Source organism: Echinops telfairi, unplaced genomic scaffold (genome assembly GCF_000313985.2).
Source record: "Echinops telfairi isolate 266 unplaced genomic scaffold, ASM31398v2 ScPeMD7_443;HRSCAF=831, whole genome shotgun sequence".
NCBI lineage: Eukaryota > Metazoa > Chordata > Mammalia > Afrosoricida > Tenrecidae > Echinops > Echinops telfairi.
The window spans coordinates 82,773,651-82,791,191 of record NW_022104341.1 but is presented as its reverse complement, the minus strand read 5'-3'; the positions used below and the strand labels follow the sequence as shown (position 1 = coordinate 82,791,191).

Sequence of the window (17,541 nt, the reverse complement as noted above, 5' to 3'; positions counted from 1 at the left end):
CGCTTCGCCGGTGCGGGCCAGAGCGCCCCGGGTGTGTGCCTCCCGCGCTCTCCCGGCGTTACCTGAGGCAGGACAGGGCAGCCGGAGGGGTCCCTCCCGCCGGCAGGGAGAGACAGCGGCCAAAGGGGACCATAGTAGCCCTCACAGCTCGGTGACGGCGGACGGCTCCTCAGCCTGCGGAGGCGGTGGGAGTCCCTCGCGCAGAAGCCGGCGACTCGGCGGGGCTAGCGGTGGCAGAGGACGAGAAGGCTACGGCCATGGCCCCTCAATGGGGACCGCTCTCCCCGCCTTTTCGGCGGGGCCAGAAGGACTATCCAACCGGCGAGCTGGCAAAGGTGACTACGAGCTCCGCTAGGCTCCCGGGCCGTGAGCGACTGAAACGCCAGTACCCCGAACAGGGGAGCTCGGAGGCGGGGCCTCCAAGGGCACGCCCCCTCAGCCCTCCCCACCCCCCCGGACAGCCAATCAATCGTCAATCCTTGATAAACGAGCTGGTGGAATTGCCCAATTAGCGTTAAGGAATGCCACGTGGTATGAGGGAGCACAATAGGCGTCCAGAAAAGCCAATCAACAGCCCTAGGTGGCAACACGGAGAATGAAGGGAACCAATAGGGAGGAAGTAGAGATAAAAACACAAGCGGCAGTGTGTTGAAAGGCGGAACCAAGCAGGAAGGAATACACCTGGGGAAACCCAAGTCCAGGAACCTCTCAATGGGCGGGACAGTAAACAAAGGACGAACCAATAAAAGTGCCAGATCCTTAAGCGACTGGGAACTAATAAAGCCAATTGAAAATGAACTAGATTGGCGCGGGTTTTGGAATGGAGAATGAAGGAAAGCTATGTGAACTCTGTCATGAAGGATCTCAACATCAGGGCTGGGAACTTGAATACATAAATAATTATTAGTGACTTGAAACTCATAGCAGAGTTCTGCCCAGCCTGCCGATAGGGTCGCTATGAATCGCCATCTACTCCATGGCAGTGAGTGTTCTTTGAGATAGTAAGAGCCAAGAGTAAGGTATACCTCAAGGTGTACCTCAAAATACTGAGGTAGCAATTTATCTAGAATTAAGATTCAATTTGGTGACATCGGCTTAGAGAAGGTAACATTGGAGCTGGCTTGAAAATAGGATTTCAAAAGTACTGGCAGGGGGTGGACGGAGGCACCCGAGTGGAGGATACGGATTCTTGTCAATTGTTCAATAGGCATGTTATTTCCTCATGCTTTCCTTATGCCTAGACCTCAAGAATGCATAATCTCTTGCCTGAGTCGACTGAAACACAACAAAGGCTTCAAAGGCCAGAGCAGGCCAGGACATTAGGGCCTTCTTGCACTAGCATAGAATGGAGGTAGAGATCTCCATTCAAATATTTTTAAACTTCCCTCTTTGAAGGAGAGGCTGTCTTGAAATATGAGTGAGATTTAAATTTTATTGGTGACTGGTGTGTGTGGTACACCACAGAAAGATGAGACTTTCTACTTCTGTAAAACGTTATAATCTCGCTTTTCTGCCTCTTTCCGGTGTTCAAGATGTCGAAGCAAGGACGTGGTGGGTCCTCCAGTGCAAAGTTCTGGATTTCCCTGCGTCTTCCGGCCGGAGCTGTGATCAACTGAGCTGACAACACAGGAGTCAAAATCTACATATCATCTCTGTGAAAGGGATCAAGGGCCGGCTGAACAGACTGCCCGCTACCGGTGTGGTGACATGGTGATGGCCACAGTCCGAGCTCAGGAAGAAGGTACATCCTGTGGTGGTGATAATGACAACTAAAGTGCTATCAGAGAAAAGATGGTGTTTCTTTATTTTGAAGATAATGCAGGGGTCAGAGTAAACAATAAAGGCGAGATGAAAGGTTCTGCCATCACAGAACCAGTTGCAAAGGAGTATGCGGACTTGTGACCTAGGATTGCGTCCAACGCTGGCAGCATTGCGTGATTTATCCATGTATTTGTAAAAACCACCAACCAGGGGCTTAATTGGAGAGCAAATGTTTTGAGAATGATGAGAGCAATGAATGCACAAATGTGCTTTACACAATTGATGTATGTATGGATTGTGATAAGAGTTGTATGAGCCCCTAATAAAATGATTTTTTTTTTAAAGAAAAGAAAATCCACTGGGCTTGGCAGGAAGCTCACACTGTTGACAGTCACATTGTCTCTTGGAGCTGTCATTTCCATAGCTCATTCAAACTAGCTCAGGAAACTGTCCAGTTTTATCATCTTATCTCCAAGGAAGATTCTGCAGGGTGTAGGGATTGTGCTTGATGATTTAGTAACACTCAGTCTGCTCTTGGTATCAATTACACAAATTCTTAACTCCATGATCCTGAAACACATCTTAACAGAGACACAGAACCTACCCTTCAATCTAGTCTTGGTGCGAGGCAGACACTAATTTTCTGCAGATGATAAAAAAAAACTCCAGTATTGTTTTCTGGTTTTTCATTCAATACACATTATAGAAACCATGTTATAAGCTGATGCCAGGGGCTTATGTGGAGAGCAAATGTTTTGAGAACGACGAGGGTAATGAATGTACAAATGTGCTTTATACAATTGATATATATATGGATTGTGATAAGAGTTGTATGAGCCCCCAATAAAATGATTTTAAAAAAGACACCACCAACCACCCTATTAAAAATTATTCAACACCCCCACAAAAGTTATAATCTCAGAAACCCTGTCCTTTTAGAGTCGCTATAGGTCAGAATTGACTGGATGATGACCATGAGTTCGTGGTGTGCATTCCTGGTGGCAATAAAGATTAAGAAAAATGTCTGGTACTTCTGAATATGTTTGAACTATTGATTTGTATGTTAACTATAGGTCAATAAAACTATTTAGAAAAAGGAAGATGTGTGATGAGACAAGACTTGAAAAAGAAAAGCCTGAATGTGGAAGGAGCTTTTTTGTCCTTGCAATTTGGACACGCAATTTTGTCCTCTGTTCTGTGAGAGCTATCCAAGGTACTTGAGCAGAGGCAGGGACGAAACCAGAGCACTGTTCTAAGATCATGTTGGTGGCTCACAGGATAGCAAACTGAAGAGAAGAAAGAAACCACCCCAATCCAGATTCCTTGGTCCCAAACCTAGTCAGTACTATTCTGGCAAATGAATCATGTGCTGCCACCTGGTGATGGTTCAAACATCATTGTTCTACACTGCTATTTACTATTTATGGGAAAATCTGTCTCCCAAGGAATCTGGTGCAAAGTACTTGATAAATAAGTAGCTTACTGGTAGGAAACAGAAATGAATAATATCACCCTGTCAGATGACCACCTGCCCAGTGAAAGACATTAAAGAGAGGGGTTCCCTTAGTTCACAAAGACAGTGTTCTCCATCCTACTTTGGTCTGTAGCAACTGCAGTCCTAAAAGCTTGTGAGCAACCATCTAAGCTGCAACTATTTGATCTTTCCTCACCTGTAACAAAGAAGAGTGAAGAAAAAGCAAAGACTCAAGGAAACATTGGGTCCAAAGGACCCATGGCCCATGGGAAACCACCTCCACAAGCCCACGATCAGAACTAGACTGTCCACAGCTACTACCTCCTCCCACTTCTGACACAATAGAAAATCCTGGCTAGAGAAAGAGGGGGGAAATGTAGAAACCAGAAAAGTCCAGACTTACTGATCTAAAAGAGACTTGTGGAATCCCCAAAATGGTGGCCCTTAGACATCCAGTCTGGAACTGAGTCTACCCCCAGAGGATCAACTTTCAGGAGAAAGAGCGAGAGAGAGAAAGCTTCAACAAGTTCATGGAAAATGGAATTAAAAGATAATGGAATTTTTCTATCAATCTTTTGAAGCCCCCTCATACAGGAAATATTTCATAAACTACCCACTTGGTAGATGAATGGCATTGTCTTTTGACTAGATTTAGCAGTGGTAGAGGTCTCATGAGGCCTCAGCGAGGCTGTGGCTTCTAAGAAAATCACAGACTGCTATCAAGAACATAAAGTCCAGGTAAGGAGAAAAGAGAGCGGCCCTAAGTCTACCGAAGAATATAAACTCCTTAGAAACAACCAAGAGGTGTAAGGATCAGAACTATTAACCAAGCGGTAGATTTTTTAGTGCAGCATCAGAGAAAGTATCCAGAATGTATTTTAACTAATATGTAGTAAATCATACTGTGGTAGTTCCATAATCTATTGTCAATTTGAGACTTAGGAGTGAAGGGGTGGAGTTTAGCCTGTCAAGTCAGGTCTCGGCTTGATGACCTCATTTGGAAGCGCTAAGAAGATAAATAGCTCGCTGGAGGCGGGACACACACACACTCCCTGCGAGACGTCCCTGTTGAGAAGACACATAGAGCTACGCTAGAGCCCAGGAGCTGAAGGAGCCACGTGGAGACCCCGGCCAGTGCTGAGAAACGTTCACTGCCGCTGGATCCACAAGAATTTCCACCCACTGGCCTGTGATCTTCCTGCATTCGGTGTCATTGCATGTGTTTCCTGAGTCTGAAGAGGAATGTATAGATTGGTATCAGATATATGGGCTAATATCAGACTTATGGACTTGATCTGGACTGGGCTGGGATGTTTTCTCAATATTCAATTGCTCTTGTATATAAAGTTCTTTCTTATCCACATAGGAGTCTCTCTGATTTGTTTCTCTCATCTACCTGAACTAGCACACATACCTTTTTCGTTTTGGTTAATCTGTATTTACTAGGTCACTACTGAGACTCACTGTCCAAAAATTTCTGAACGCCATTGATTAGAGGCAGAGAATGAAGAGGGGGCTGCTGCAAGAATGGAGGCAGGATCACAGAGGTTGAGGATTGGAAAAGAGTTAACCTCATGAGGCAGGAAATGAATATGAGAAATCTCCCACATCCCAGTGCTCCAGACCCACTCAAATCTGCACATCTCCCCACACTACTGTCACAAGGTAGTCCTTCATTCTGCCAACCAGACTGTATACTCCTTATCTCCTTCCATGTTTTTCTGAGCACAGGGCTTTCACTCAGAAGGTCCATCCATAAATGTCTATAAAGTTGGATTTTAAATGTAGAGACAGCAGCCAAGTATTAGGAAGAAGAAAGGGATTACTGAATGTATCCCATGTGTGTGGTGTTCAACAGAAAACATACCAGAAAGGATCACTGTAAATAATTTTATTGTCATGGGGGCACGCGAGTGCAATGAGAAGCCTCAGGAGGAAAGTCAGCAGGGAGGAGCAGGAGAGTCAGAAATTGGGCTTAAGATCCCAGGTAGGTACAGAAGGGTACACCCCAATACTCTTACAAGACCTTACAGGTCATTCATGAGGACCTGGGAGCCTTGAAGGAATGAGTCCTGTTGCTCAAGCTGCTGGGCTTCAAGTTAGAAGGGTGCACCTTGGGAGATCTGAGGAGAGGGAAAGGGAAGAGAGAATAAACCATCAGCAAGTACTGTGGACAGGCACAAAGCTAAGCCATGGAACTATCTGACAGGGAGGTATATACAGGCCTGACGGGATAACTAGCAACAGAGGCTGATGGAGCCATACACAGAGACTCCATTCTAACCAGAGCCAAACAATTGGACAGCAGAAATCCAGACACCATTCAGAGTCCCCAAAATGGAATCCCAGACCTTACTCCCACCTAGCTTCCTTAAAAGTTTCCAGCTGCTCCTATGGTCCACACGTCTTACTTCAGAGTTAGATGAAGAGCTGGACATGGCGAAGGTGGTGGTCAGGGGCAGCTTGGATTAGAGGACATGAATGGAAGTCCTGGAAGGGAGAATAAAATCAGAGGCATAGGTATAGGTGGGACAGAGGGACACTGACAGAACTGTCCTCCTCTAGGCGGTCAGGACTCCAGTCTCCTCTCCCTTTAGCATCCAAAGGTATAAAGATACTTCAGTGATTCTATGAAGTGACAAACACTCAATACTGCCCCCATAGGCAGAAACCCAGAAGGCATACCACCACTTACCAGTCCGGGCTACATCTAGGAGAGCTGAACTTTGGACACAGTCCCCTTCCACTGCCAAAGCACCCACAACTCCTGACCTGAGGAGGTTGAACTCCTACCAGGCATCCCAAGCCTCTATCCTGGCAGCCCCAGGGCAGTGTTTCTCAACCTGTGGGTCGCAACCCCTCTGGGGGTCGAACAACTCTTTCATAGGCGTCGCCTAAGACCATTAGAAAACACATATTTCCGATGGTCTTAGGAACTGAGACACCCGCTCCAGGCGGGTCCACCGACATGCAGATACGCCCACATATGAGTACCTGGCATGAAGACTGTTACCCATGCTACACCATGCTTCAAGACAAAATTTCATTTATTTGTAATTAGAAATAAATACTGCACAATATATAATTATTGTTTTGTTTTGTTTTGTTTTATAATTATTGTTTTTTGCAATTAATCACTATGCTTTAATTATATTCAATGTGTAACAATGAAAATACAACCTACATATCAGATATTTACATTATGATTCATAACAGTAGCAAAATGACAGTGATGAAGTAGCAATGAAAATAAATTTATGGTTGGGGTCACCACAACAAGAGGAACTGTATTAAAGGGTCACGGTGTTAGGAAGATTGAGAATCATTGCTCTAGGGTGACCCTTCCCCTCTTGGTCACTTTGCAGTTGCTCCAAAATCTGCTAGACTGTGGGCACAGGTAGGACCCAACCTCTCCCTCTCCAAGAGGAAACCCCATGCCCATGATTGGCCTCTTCTGCATACTTGGAACTTTCATTTGGCAAGGACAGTTTCTTATGGCCTAAAGAAAAGCCTTGGAGGTAGGCAGAGTCATCCGACGAAGAGAGGGAGGGAGTCCTCAACAGGTCAGTAGAAAGAAGGAAAGGACTCTGTGGAGGAATATGAATAGACAGAGCTAATCTGGGCCTACCTTCCATCCCTGGGCTTGAACCTGGAGCCCCTCAGTCATGTTTCAGCAGCAACTCCTTATGCTGGCCTGCAGACAGAGAATGTACAGAAGCTGTTCCTCAACTTTCTTTTCCAAGCCCGCTTTGTGCTCAGCCTAGTACTAAAAACAGGCAGAAGCATTCTGGGCTAGCTATTGAAAGCTGTCACACAGGGAAAATTGTACTCAGGCCATGAGAAGTAAAGAGCAAGTGAAGATACTTCGCCAGACTTCTGAGTAGCTCAGTCAGAGCTGGGGCCACTTACTGGGAGGGCAAGAAAGATTTCCAGAAAAGAGGAACAAGAGAACGCCAGGGCTACTCTTTCACTTACTCAGTTGGTCCCGCAGCAGCTTCAATTCCTCCCGCAGGGCCTCTGACTCCTCCCAGAGAAGGAGCCGCCTAGAAGGGTGACAAGCAAGGTCATTCTAGAACCAACCAAGAAACCTTCTAGAGTACCTGAAATTCAGAGGCCTTAAGAAGGGATTTTAGTCTCCTGGCTCCGCGGCCGCCTTGGCAGAGGCGCGGGTCCGAGCCTGCATTGCCCTCGGCCGGGCCGCAGCCCACCCCGGGCGGCGCGGAGGCTCCCTGGGAACCAGGTGGCCAAAGGGCTCAGCTGTGTGGCAAGAGACCTCCTTCAGTGAATTCTGGTGTTCTCCAGGGACCCCAGCAGGAGCCATGAAGCTGAACGAGAGAAGCGTGGCCCACTACGCAACGAGCGAGTACCCTGAGGATCACACAGGCTTCCTGCGCTTGTGGGGAGGCCAAGGGACCCCACCCACAACCGGTGGTGCTGGCCAAAGATGCTGGTTTGTCCTCAAGGGCAACCTGCTATTCTCCTTTGAGAGTCGTGAGGGCTGGGCCCCGCTGAGCCTGATGGAGCTGGCCTTTGCTATCGACTTCAAGGCCCCTGGAGTGCGGCCATACCTGCTGCCCGCGGATGGACCAGCCTCCCAGGCAGCCTAGGCGAAGGTGCTGTTTCGGGCCAGTTGCAGCTATACGCACCTGGCGGCTCTCTCTCCAACTGGTGGCCTTAGGCAGCCTGACCTTGACTCGAATTGGGCTAGAGGCTGAAGCTCTGCACGAATTCTCAGACCCTATATCGGCTCTTCAGGAGGGGCTGCCTTCCCAGTGGGACCAGGAATCTTACACCCCGCTGCACTGAATTTTATACACAGATGTCACCGGCCTTTATTATCTTTGCTGTTGTTAATAAAGTTTTTTGTTTTATTTAAAAGAAGAAGAGGTTTTACCCATCACTTACTCATTCTGAAACTCCTGGTGAAGGCAACTAGTAGCGCTGAACCTTGCTGACCCTGGTTGCATCTGGGCTAGGTCTTGGGCCTGGGCCAGCTCCTGTATCTTCCTCCGAAGGTCCTGCAATTCTCTTCTATGAGTCTCCAGACTTTGCTCAAGGAGAAGGAACCTCTTCTCTTGGCCCCCGTGCAGCAACTTTAGTGATGCTATAATAAGACAAGTTAGGGGTGAGCCCTTTCAGGCCGTCACACAAGAGCCCTGAGACCCCCTCTTTGCAAATCAAGACTCATGCACACACACACATGTGCAGCAAAATTGTGTGCATATATCTACGCCTATGTGGGTTAAAACAAAAAACAAAAAAAACTGGCCAGTCAGATACCTTTCAGGGCACAGATCTGGTACTTCTGCTCTCGGTCTTCCAGTATGCCCTGCACAGCCTGCTTCAGTCCCTCAATCACCTACCCAGGCAGAGGAACCACATGAGCAACAGTATAATGGGCTTCCCCAATCCAAATATCCTCCTCTCACACAAAACATACGCATATACACCCACATACACTCCATATGAATCCACACTTCACCTGAGCCTGGGATCTAAACTGAGATCGGAGAATGGTGACTTCATCCCAGAGAGAGGATGGTTTGTGTGTCTCAGCCCAGCTCGGTCCCTCTGGGGCAGTGGGAAGAGTTTCCAGAGGCCAGGGCTGTTGATGTTGGACTCCAGACTGGGGATGGAAGTAAGGAGAAGTCCACGCCCCAGCCAGGTCCCCTGCTGAGGGAGTAAGTAAGGGACAAGTCCAGGGCCAATCTGTGGAACAGAGTTCAAGAAAAAGAGTTGGTATTTGGAAGTTGTAAATGGCTCAGGCACTAGAAGAAACAGATCCTGGAAAAAGAAAAAGACAAGACCTACCTGTGGCGGAGCCTCCAAGGGGATACAGCCGCTGCTACGAAGGAAACATGCACAGTCCAGTGAGTCCTGCGAGTCCCTTAGCTCAATCCCCATACTGCGGGTCTCCCGCGCTCTCTCACCTTAATCCCGGCCATGTTTCCATCAGTGGCATCGAGCTGCTCAGACCAGGTCAGGCTCCTATTCATATCCTGCGACAGAGGCTCCTGGTAGTTTGTGCCCTCGTTCTCCCAGCAGGGATACTGAAGCACGGCCCACGAAAGACCACAATGTCGGATCAAAAGAAAAGGATGGGGAAGCAATGATAGCGTGTGGATGCAATACCGGATCAGAAAGGAGGCTCTAGGGACCAGTCAGGGGAGCGGCGCTCTGCAGGACCTGGGGCGGAGCGGGGCGGGGGGTGGACTATCCTGATAAACAGATGTCAGGCCGGAGTTGAAGGCACCGGATGTTGGTTGAAGTTTCCCAAGATCCCAGTATACAGACGCCATGGAGTCAAACTGTGCGGGAGACTATTGCCGCCGAGGTCTTCAAACGCTCGGGGAGGCCGGGAAACTCGGGTTTCGGACTGGCTACCACAATGCCACCTGGGATCTGGAGTTCGCCTCCCGTGCTGACTACCAGCGGCGGAGGCGGCGGAACTACGTTTCCCTGGGAGCGGTGGTGCAGTCACACCTGCCCCGTGAAGCTTACCGGGAGGCCGAGTTTTTCGGAACCGCTAGCACCTGGCTATGAGGGCTAAATAAACTACGTGTCCCAAGATACATCAAGACGAATCCGCAATGTCCTCGCAGCGGGTCTCAGTATTTCCTGGGAAATGGAGTCCAAATGACCAAGAAACTAACGACCCAACTTATCCCAGAGACTCCATTTCCCAGAAAGCTTAGCGCGTAGCGTTTTGTGATGGAGCCTCAAGTCGCAGAGCTGAAGCAGAAGATTGAGGACACGCTGTGCCCTTTTGGCTTCGAGGTCTATCCTTTCCAGGTTGGTTTATCCCTCCTGCATTACTAGGGCGTAGTGTGATTGGTCTCAGGGCTACCTCTGTGAGGATCCAGGGACCCGCTGATCCTCTCCTAATGCCTCCTGCGCGGTGTCCATGTGACCCACTGGGACAGGGTGCCAGTGGGTACGCACTTGGTTAAGGTAGATAATTGGTCACACATTTGCCCATTTAGCACCAAATAGATGGATAGGAGACATTATATGATCCAGTAACTTGTGTTATCATGATTATTACGTACATAATTTAGAGGGGCAAAGGGACACGTGGACTAGAGTCACCTTGGAAGCTTCCAAAAGGATTCGGGAGAGAGCAAAGCCTGGAACAAGTTTCCATGGCAAGGATTTTGGTCAGCTGAGGAGGGAAGGAGTTGAACAGGCAAACAATTGACTGGTTTGTTCCCTCTACTAACAGAAGGAGAATTCATGACGTTGCCAAGCACTAGCGCTAGGACCGGTAGAAACTCTGTGCCCTAGCCTGGCACTGAAGACTCAGTACAACCACCCCCACACTTATTTGCATTTCCCTCTCAACATTTCCTGAACTAAGCAGCATGCTTGGACACAGAGCTAAGCCAAGCCGCTTGAGTTTTTTGCCTGATTTTTAAGAAGCACCCACCCCATCCACCCATTACACTGAGTGCAGGGCAGACAGGAAGTAGAAATGTTGGGTCTACTTGAGGATGCTTACCAGTGAATACATAATTATCTATTGGAAAAGATTAATTGAAAAAGAGGAGGGTTATGTACATCCCAAACATTGAGAACAGTTTGAGTCAAAGTTTGGAGGTGCTGGTGGGCTGGCAGGTATGGAGAGTGAGGATGTTTATCTAGAGGATCAGATAGATGTGGGTAGTGCCCTGAAGAGAGACAACTGCAGCCTTGCCAGTTATCTTAAACTCCAATCTGAGGCCCCCAGCCTCACATGCAGTCAGCCATCAAGACCTATCCAAATTCACTGCCAGCAGATTAATTTTGACTATAGTGACCCCATATGGCACAGTATTACTGCCCCTTTGGGGCTTCCAAGACTTTAAATCTTTATAGGACAGTCTCATCTTTCACCCTTGGAATGGCTGGTGGGTTTGAACTGCTGACCTTTTGATTAGCACCTCAAGGTGTAACCCACTATGCCACCAGAGCTTATCAAAACTATGTTGTTGTTAAATGCCATTTAATCAGTTCCAATCCATAGTGACCCTATGCACAACAGAAAACCCTGCCCAGTCCTGTGCTCAACTGCCCATCTACTTTACCACGTATGATGGATGCCCTTCTCCAGAGGCTGGTTTCTTCTGATGAGATAGCCAAACCTTGTAACATCAAGACTTACAGGTTTCCTTTTTCTGAATCTGCCCCAAATCCATTTCCTTCCATCCCACCCATCTGTGCTTTGCTGTAGGCCACTGTCCTTTCTCATTGGGATTACTGCAGTAACCTCCATCCAGTCACCTTGCCCCCAGTCTCCTACTCTGCAGCCAGATTGATCTTTTAAAACTGGTCAGTTTACATGTTCAGTTTTCAATGGCTCCTCATTGTCACATTAGATGCACCTTACATTGGTATTCGATCTCATTCCTGCTCCCCTCGATAGACCCTTACTTCACTCAACTAGATAATTTGCTTTTCTCCAGATATCCTCAATACTTTTTGTGCCTGCCTTTGCTTATTTTGTGACCTCTGTTTAGAATACACACCAGATTCACCTGCTCATGTTTCCCTGTCACTTTTTTTCTCAATCTTCAAGATTCGGCTAGCCCCTAGTCATTTCTATTTCCATTATTCTTAATTATTCATGATCTCCCTGCATCTCTATTTGAAACTCCCTGTCAAATTCAGAATTCTTCACACACAGATGCCAGTGAGATGGAGACTGGGACAAGGTATCTGAGGCCTTGAATGCCAAGTTAGGTAATAAGCCTGCCTGAAGCCTAGGATGACCTCCTGACTTAGGGGCCGAGCTGCCCACCTTGGTATGAACTTTTTCTGTTACAGGTAGCTTGGTACAATGCACTCCTGCCCTCAGCCTTCCACCTGCCCCTGCCAGGACCTACCCTGGCTTTTGTGGTACTCAGCACACCCTCCATGTTTGACCAAGCCTTCAAGCCCTTCCTGCAGACCTGCCATCTCCAGCCACTGAGGGACCCTGTGGACCAGTGTGTGGCCTACCACATGGGTCGAGTCAGAGAGGTGAGCAAGACTCCTGCCCTCCCCCCAGTTCCCAGTCTTGCACCTGCTTCCACATCCTCTAAACCAGTGTTTCTCAACCTTCCTAATGCTGTGACCCCTTAATGTAGTTCATGTTGTGGTCACCCCCCAACCATAAAATTATTTTCATTGTAACTTTGCCACTGTTATGAATTAGGCAAACCCTTTGAAAGGGTGGTTCAATCCCCAAAGGGACGTGACCCACAGGTTGAGAACTGCTGCTCTAAGCTCTTTTTATAGGGCTGTGGGATAATATTATCATCTCTCCAGGTTCAACCAACTTCCTTCCTCTGGCAGTCTCCCAGATCTGAAATCAATCTCATCCACCCTATGCTGTTTAACAACCTTTATATGAGGTTCTGATCAGGGTTGGCCTCCAACTACAATAGAAATAAACTTGTTATCTACAGGCATCTCCAGCCTCAAGCATTATTCTGGGCCTTCTGAGGACAAAAAAAGCTCCCCCCCCACACACCCTCGCTCCCTCCCACATTCTGGGTCTTCCCAAAGCTGGACCTTGTCTTCCTTATTGGAGCTCTCGTGGACACGGTGTCGCCATCGGTAGTGTCTGAATAAGACCTTATGCCTCTCCCAAACTTAATTTGCTCTGTGCTAGAGCCTCCCACCTCCAGGGTAAAGGTCACATACTCCCCTCAAATGGGACTTCCCATAGAACATTAACATAGAACATTAACACAACTCCCTCATGCTGATAGGGTCTCCATCTTGTCCTCTGTCCCAGAACCTTCCAGAGCTACATGTGCAAATCATCGCCGACTACGAAGTACACCCCAACCGACGTCCTAAGATTCTGGTCCAGACAGCAGCCCACGTGGCAGGGGCTGCCTACTACTACCAACGGCAGGATGTGGAGGCTGACCCCTGGGGTGCCCAGGTCAGAGGGCAAGTAATTGGTTGAGATTGAAAAAAATAGCACCAGCCCTTCCCACTTTACCTCGAGTTGGTAGACAGTCAAGGGCAAAATAGCTCTGCCTCATAGCTGAGCATGTAGTTCATGCTTTCTGGAACCTACATGGGCATGTCAGGTCCGAGAACCTACTTTGTCCTCAAAAGCTTTTCTTAGGCTGTTTAGGATTGCAGAGAGCAGTGACCAGTGGGATGATTTTACTGCCAAGTTGGGCCTAGAAAAGAACTGTCTAGGGAGATGCAGTCCAAAGACAGAAAGGGCAGTTTATATGGAATCAGTGGCCACTGGGTACAGTGAGTGGGTCCGATACCAAAGTGACCTCTATAAGCTGTTTTTCTTTCTCCCCAGCACATAATGGGTGTGTGCATGCACCCTCGATTTGGGGGCTGGTTTGCCATTCGAGGAGTGATGTTGCTGCCAGGGATGGAGGTGCCAGGTCTGCTACCCACAAACCCCCCCGACTGTGTTCCTACAAGAGCTGACCGCATCACCCTGCTTGAACGTTTCAATTTCCATTGGCGTGACTGGACTTACCGAGATGTTGTGACACCCAAGGAGTGCTACTCAGAAGAGCAGAAGACCTACTTCTCTACTCCGCCAGCCCAGCGGTGGGCTTTGCTAGGCTTGGCCCTGCCCTCAGGGGGACTCAGCCCAACCTCCTCTGAACTTCCCCTTCCCACACCCATTCCTAAGCCCCAGACACCAAGCAAAGTTCAAGACTGGTTCAATCCCAGAGTCTCACCCACTGCACCTCCTGGCCTTTGATAACTTCCCTCCTCTGCTGGACCCTTATTTATAGCAATGCTACTTGCTAGGACTTGGCTTTATTTTGGTTACAAAATAACTTATTTTTTATATTGTCTCAGGGAAGTTAAGTTTGGTCAACACGGTAAGTTACAGACTAAGGTGGATCCAAAATTCCCAATTTGAAAAATCCCACTATTGCGTGTTACCATTTCTCTGCAGAACTTGAGATGCCTGTTAAGAGTCTGAGCAGCATATATAACCCCAATATCCACCTCACTGGCCTGTCAGAACTGAATAAATATAAAGCACTTGTGTGCCTTACATGTTTGGGCTGTTATCAAAAGCTATGGGAACCTTGCACTACTCCTGTTCTTAGTTCTAGTCTGGGTTTTACATGGGCTGAGCAGGTGGAGGAAGCAAAGCCTCAGTGTCTGGAGGACCACAGGACACACGGAATGATCCTTGGTTCTGAATGTTCTCTACTGCCCCAGAGGCCTAGAAGGAAAAACTAACTCCCTAACTCACACCCCTTTCAGGTCTATGTTAGATGAGTCAAGTCACTCTGAATAAGCATGCTCTCAATAGCAGTGAGGATCCTCCAATCACAAATGCCTGGCTTCTACAGCTGAAAGCTTGCTAATGTAAACTGCATTGTCTGATTTGCTTGCTTTGGATACATCCACCAGGTGTCAATCAGAAGGGTCATCATGTTTGGTGGAGGGCCAACAGACCCTTATGGAGAGGGAATTGACAAGACTATAACATGCCACTACTTAGAAGGTAAACAAGCGGCCATCTAGCTCAGAAGCAACAAAGCCCACATGGAAGCAGCACACCAGCCTGTGAGATCACAAGGTATCGGAGGGATCAGGTATCATCAGAATAAAAAAATCTTACCATAGTGAATGAGGGGAGTGCGGAGTGAAGACCCAAAGCCCATTTGTAGGCCACTGGACTTCCCCTTACTGAAGGGTCTTGGGGAGGAGACGAGCCAGACAGGGTGCAATGCAGCAATGATGAAAAATACAACTTTCCTCTAGTTCCCAAATGCTTCCTCCCCTCCCCACTATCATGATCCCAATTCTACCTTGCAAGTCTGGCTAGACCAGAGGATTTGCACTGGTACCAATAGGAACTGAAAACAGGAAATCCAGGGTGGATGATCCCTTCAGGACCAGTGGTGTGAGTGGCGATACTGGGAGGGTGGGTTGGAAGGGGGAACCGAACACAAGGATCTACATGTGACCTCCTCCCTGGGGGACAGACAGCAGAAAAGTGGGTAAAGGGAGAAGTCGGACAGGGCAAGATATGACAAAATAATTTATAAACTATCAAGGGAGGAGGGGGAAAAATGAGGACCTGATGCCGGGGGGGCTTAAGTGGAGAGGAAATGTTTTGAGAATGATGAGGGCAATGAATGTACAAACGTGCTTCACACAATTGATGTTATGTACGGATTGTGATGAGTTGTATGAGCCCCTAATAAAACAATTTAAAAAAAACAAACATGCCACTACTTATGAGGATGAAAGACCAGGGCTGTACATAATATCATGAGCTGGGGACCAATCAATAGCAGCTCTATCCTCTAAGGGCAGAACCCAAAAAGTCAAGTCTCGAGGACTGTTCTACTAAAAGCTCTACTCACTCTTCCATGCAGGCTTTTTACTTCCTTCCACTTCCCAAAGTACAAAAGCCTACAACTATTATTTTGCATAGCTAGCACCAGGCTTTTATCCTAGAGGCCGACTCACTGCCTTGGCTTCTGTCTCCTCCCACTGGTACAGATACCCAGGTCATCTCACTGGTGATTTCTTTGCTGCCCACACCTTAGTTCAAGTTATAACAATTTGGCCAACAACTTTTCCAGGACTAGTTCATGTCCAAAGAACATGGTAGCTCAGTTCTATTCCATTTCCCCTTAACATAATTCCCTGAGATCCTAAGGCAACTTCCATTCCTTATTTTCCCTTTCAGAGGGAAAACAAGAATTTTTTCTTAAAACCAAAGGCAAATATCTCCTAAAATGAAGAATCAACAAGATCTGAGTTTAAGTTTAATACAACTACAATAGATCAATGGGCTTATGCCCTGCTACTAGTACATGATACACATCAGCTGCCCTGCCCAAAACAGCTCAGGGTCATTTTCACTGCGGTGTAGAAAGACGGCCCCTCCCCAGCCCCTACAAAAAAAGCCTATCATATCAAATACCATGTTCTCAGTAGAGTCTAAGGCCTTATGTTTGAAACATGAATACAAAAGAGGTTTTGTTTGTTTTTCTCAAGGCTACTCATTGCAGCCTAGCACTGAAATGTTCCAGTGCTCACTTCTGCTTGGCGAAATACTCTCTGCTCTTCTGGACATCAGGCTTGATAGTATCACTGCCAGGCTTCCAACCAGCTGGACACACTGCAAGAAAGAAATACCACCCATCAACATCTCTTATGTAAAAGAGCTTCAACTATATGCTTTATTTTTTAATAATTACACATGTATGTGTGTGTATCTCCAAAAGCAACTACGGTAAAACATTAAGACATTACAGTGGGTATGCTTCCAATACTTCTAAAAAATAGTTTAAATGACTTGCCCTAACTTCTTCATCCACAATAACCAAAATATGGAAACCACCCAAGTGCTCATTAACAGAGGGATAGATAAATTATGGTGCATACACATAATGGAATACTATGCAACAGTTAAATAACAATGATGAAATGGATGTGTTAAAACAAAGTTCATATAAAACTGATGAATAGCTAATTCATCTAAATCACAATAAAAAAATAAAAAGTAACCATGAATTTGCAGAAACATCTCATAATGTGGATAAAACTCATCACCAGAGGTAAAATATTGTGTGAGGACACTAATTGAAAAAGTGAAAAAAGGAGGAAGAACCAACCCAGGGACAAGGGAACAAGTGAACTAAAATCAATGGAAGTAAGGTCACAGGATGCCTAGTGGGGTTCAATCAAGGGCAATGCAGCAGCGAGAAATTACTAACCCCAAATGAAAGTTGAACATGATTGTGGGACAAAAGGAAAGTAAAAAAGGCAATAGCGGAAAGAACCAGGAGGCAAAGGACATTTAGAGGCCTAAATACAGGTATGTATATATGTAAATATATATAATAAGAGAATAGAACTATATACTAATGGCTTGAAGATAAACAAGTAGCCATCTAGCTCAGAAGCAACAAAACCCACATGGAAGCAGTACACCAGCCTGTGTGATCATGAGATGCCAATAGGATCAGGTATCAGGCATCTAAGACCCAGAATAAAACCATTCCCAAGGTGAATGGGGTGGGGGGCATGGAGTAGAGACCCAATGCCCATCTGTAGACAATTGGACATCCCCTCACAGAGGGGTCCTGGGGAAGAAATAAGCCAGCCAAGGTGCAGTATAGCATTGATGAAACACAACTTTCCTCTAGCTTTTTGGTACTTCCTTCACCCCATTATAATGACCTCAATTCTACCTTACAAATCGGATTAGACCAGAGCATGCACACTGCCTACAGTTAAGAGCCCACAACACACGGAATCCAGGATAGATAAACCCCTCAGGGGCAACAAAAGTACAGATACCAGGAGGATTGGGGGGGGGG

The 17,541-nt window shown here is 47.1% G+C and overlaps 3 protein-coding genes, 1 long non-coding RNA gene and 1 pseudogene across 6 annotated transcripts in view; 2 read left to right on the top strand and 3 right to left on the bottom strand.

The window, feature by feature from the left end:
* LOC123521876 (dual specificity testis-specific protein kinase 2-like) overlaps positions 1-344 on the bottom strand; it is an 83,313-nt gene extending 82,969 nt beyond the window's left edge. The window contains exon 1 of the mRNA XM_045291931.1: positions 63-344. The gene's annotated coding sequence lies outside the window, so the exon portion shown is untranslated. The remainder of the gene's footprint in view (positions 1-62) is intronic.
* Positions 345-1,532: 1,188 nt separating this feature from the next.
* Positions 1,533-1,938, top strand: LOC115870167 (annotated as a pseudogene).
* Positions 1,939-5,111: 3,173 nt separating this feature from the next.
* CCDC163 (coiled-coil domain containing 163) lies at positions 5,112-9,637 on the bottom strand. 2 transcript variants are annotated; one of them, XM_045292135.1, is made up of 9 exons: positions 9,166-9,637; positions 9,047-9,080; positions 8,718-8,944; positions 8,516-8,594; positions 8,141-8,339; positions 7,211-7,278; positions 6,864-6,929; positions 5,598-5,725; positions 5,112-5,358 (listed from the first exon to the last, which is right to left on the bottom strand). In XM_045292135.1, the coding sequence occupies exons 1-7, from the start codon at positions 9,229-9,231 to the stop codon at positions 6,895-6,897; spliced, it is 708 nt and encodes a 235-aa protein (XP_045148070.1). In that variant the 5' UTR covers positions 9,232-9,637; the 3' UTR covers positions 5,112-5,358; positions 5,598-5,725; positions 6,864-6,894. The 2 variants fall into 2 exon arrangements, with proteins under 2 accessions (XP_045148070.1, XP_045148071.1); XM_045292136.1 differs by having other exon boundaries at positions 5,647-5,725.
* Positions 9,638-9,937: 300 nt separating this feature from the next.
* Positions 9,938-14,246, top strand: MMACHC (metabolism of cobalamin associated C). 2 transcript variants are annotated; one of them, XM_004699687.2, is made up of 4 exons: positions 9,938-10,027; positions 12,038-12,232; positions 12,993-13,145; positions 13,527-14,246. In XM_004699687.2, the coding sequence occupies exons 1-4, from the start codon at positions 9,947-9,949 to the stop codon at positions 13,941-13,943; spliced, it is 846 nt and encodes a 281-aa protein (XP_004699744.1). In that variant the 5' UTR covers positions 9,938-9,946; the 3' UTR covers positions 13,944-14,246. The 2 variants fall into 2 exon arrangements, with proteins under 2 accessions (XP_004699744.1, XP_045147910.1); XM_045291975.1 differs by lacking the exon at positions 12,993-13,145.
* Positions 14,247-15,968: 1,722 nt separating this feature from the next.
* Positions 15,969-17,541, bottom strand: part of LOC123521903 — a 5,952-nt gene continuing 4,379 nt past the window's right edge. Inside the window, exon 2 of the long non-coding RNA XR_006680254.1 lies at positions 15,969-16,337. This is a non-coding gene — a long non-coding RNA (uncharacterized LOC123521903). The remainder of the gene's footprint in view (positions 16,338-17,541) is intronic.

Excerpts from the sequence above, each read along its gene's own strand:
- MMACHC (XM_004699687.2), top strand. The coding sequence starts at position 9,947 with ATGGAGCCTCAAGTCGCAGAGCTGAAGCAGAAGATTGAGGACACGCTG. Across the intron at positions 10,028-12,037 it reads TCGAGGTCTATCCTTTCCAG|GTAGCTTGGTACAATGCACT; the intron begins GTTGGTTTATCC and ends TTTCTGTTACAG. Across the intron at positions 12,233-12,992 it reads ACATGGGTCGAGTCAGAGAG|AACCTTCCAGAGCTACATGT; the intron begins GTGAGCAAGACT and ends CCTCTGTCCCAG.
- CCDC163 (XM_045292135.1), bottom strand. The coding sequence starts at position 9,231 with ATGAATAGGAGCCTGACCTGGTCTGAGCAGCTCGATGCCACTGATGGA. Across the intron at positions 8,595-8,717 it reads AGTTTAGATCCCAGGCTCAG|GTGATTGAGGGACTGAAGCA; the intron begins GTGAAGTGTGGA and ends CTGCCTGGGTAG. Across the intron at positions 7,279-8,140 it reads CACCAGGAGTTTCAGAATGA|GCGGCTCCTTCTCTGGGAGG; the intron begins GTAAGTGATGGG and ends TCACCCTTCTAG.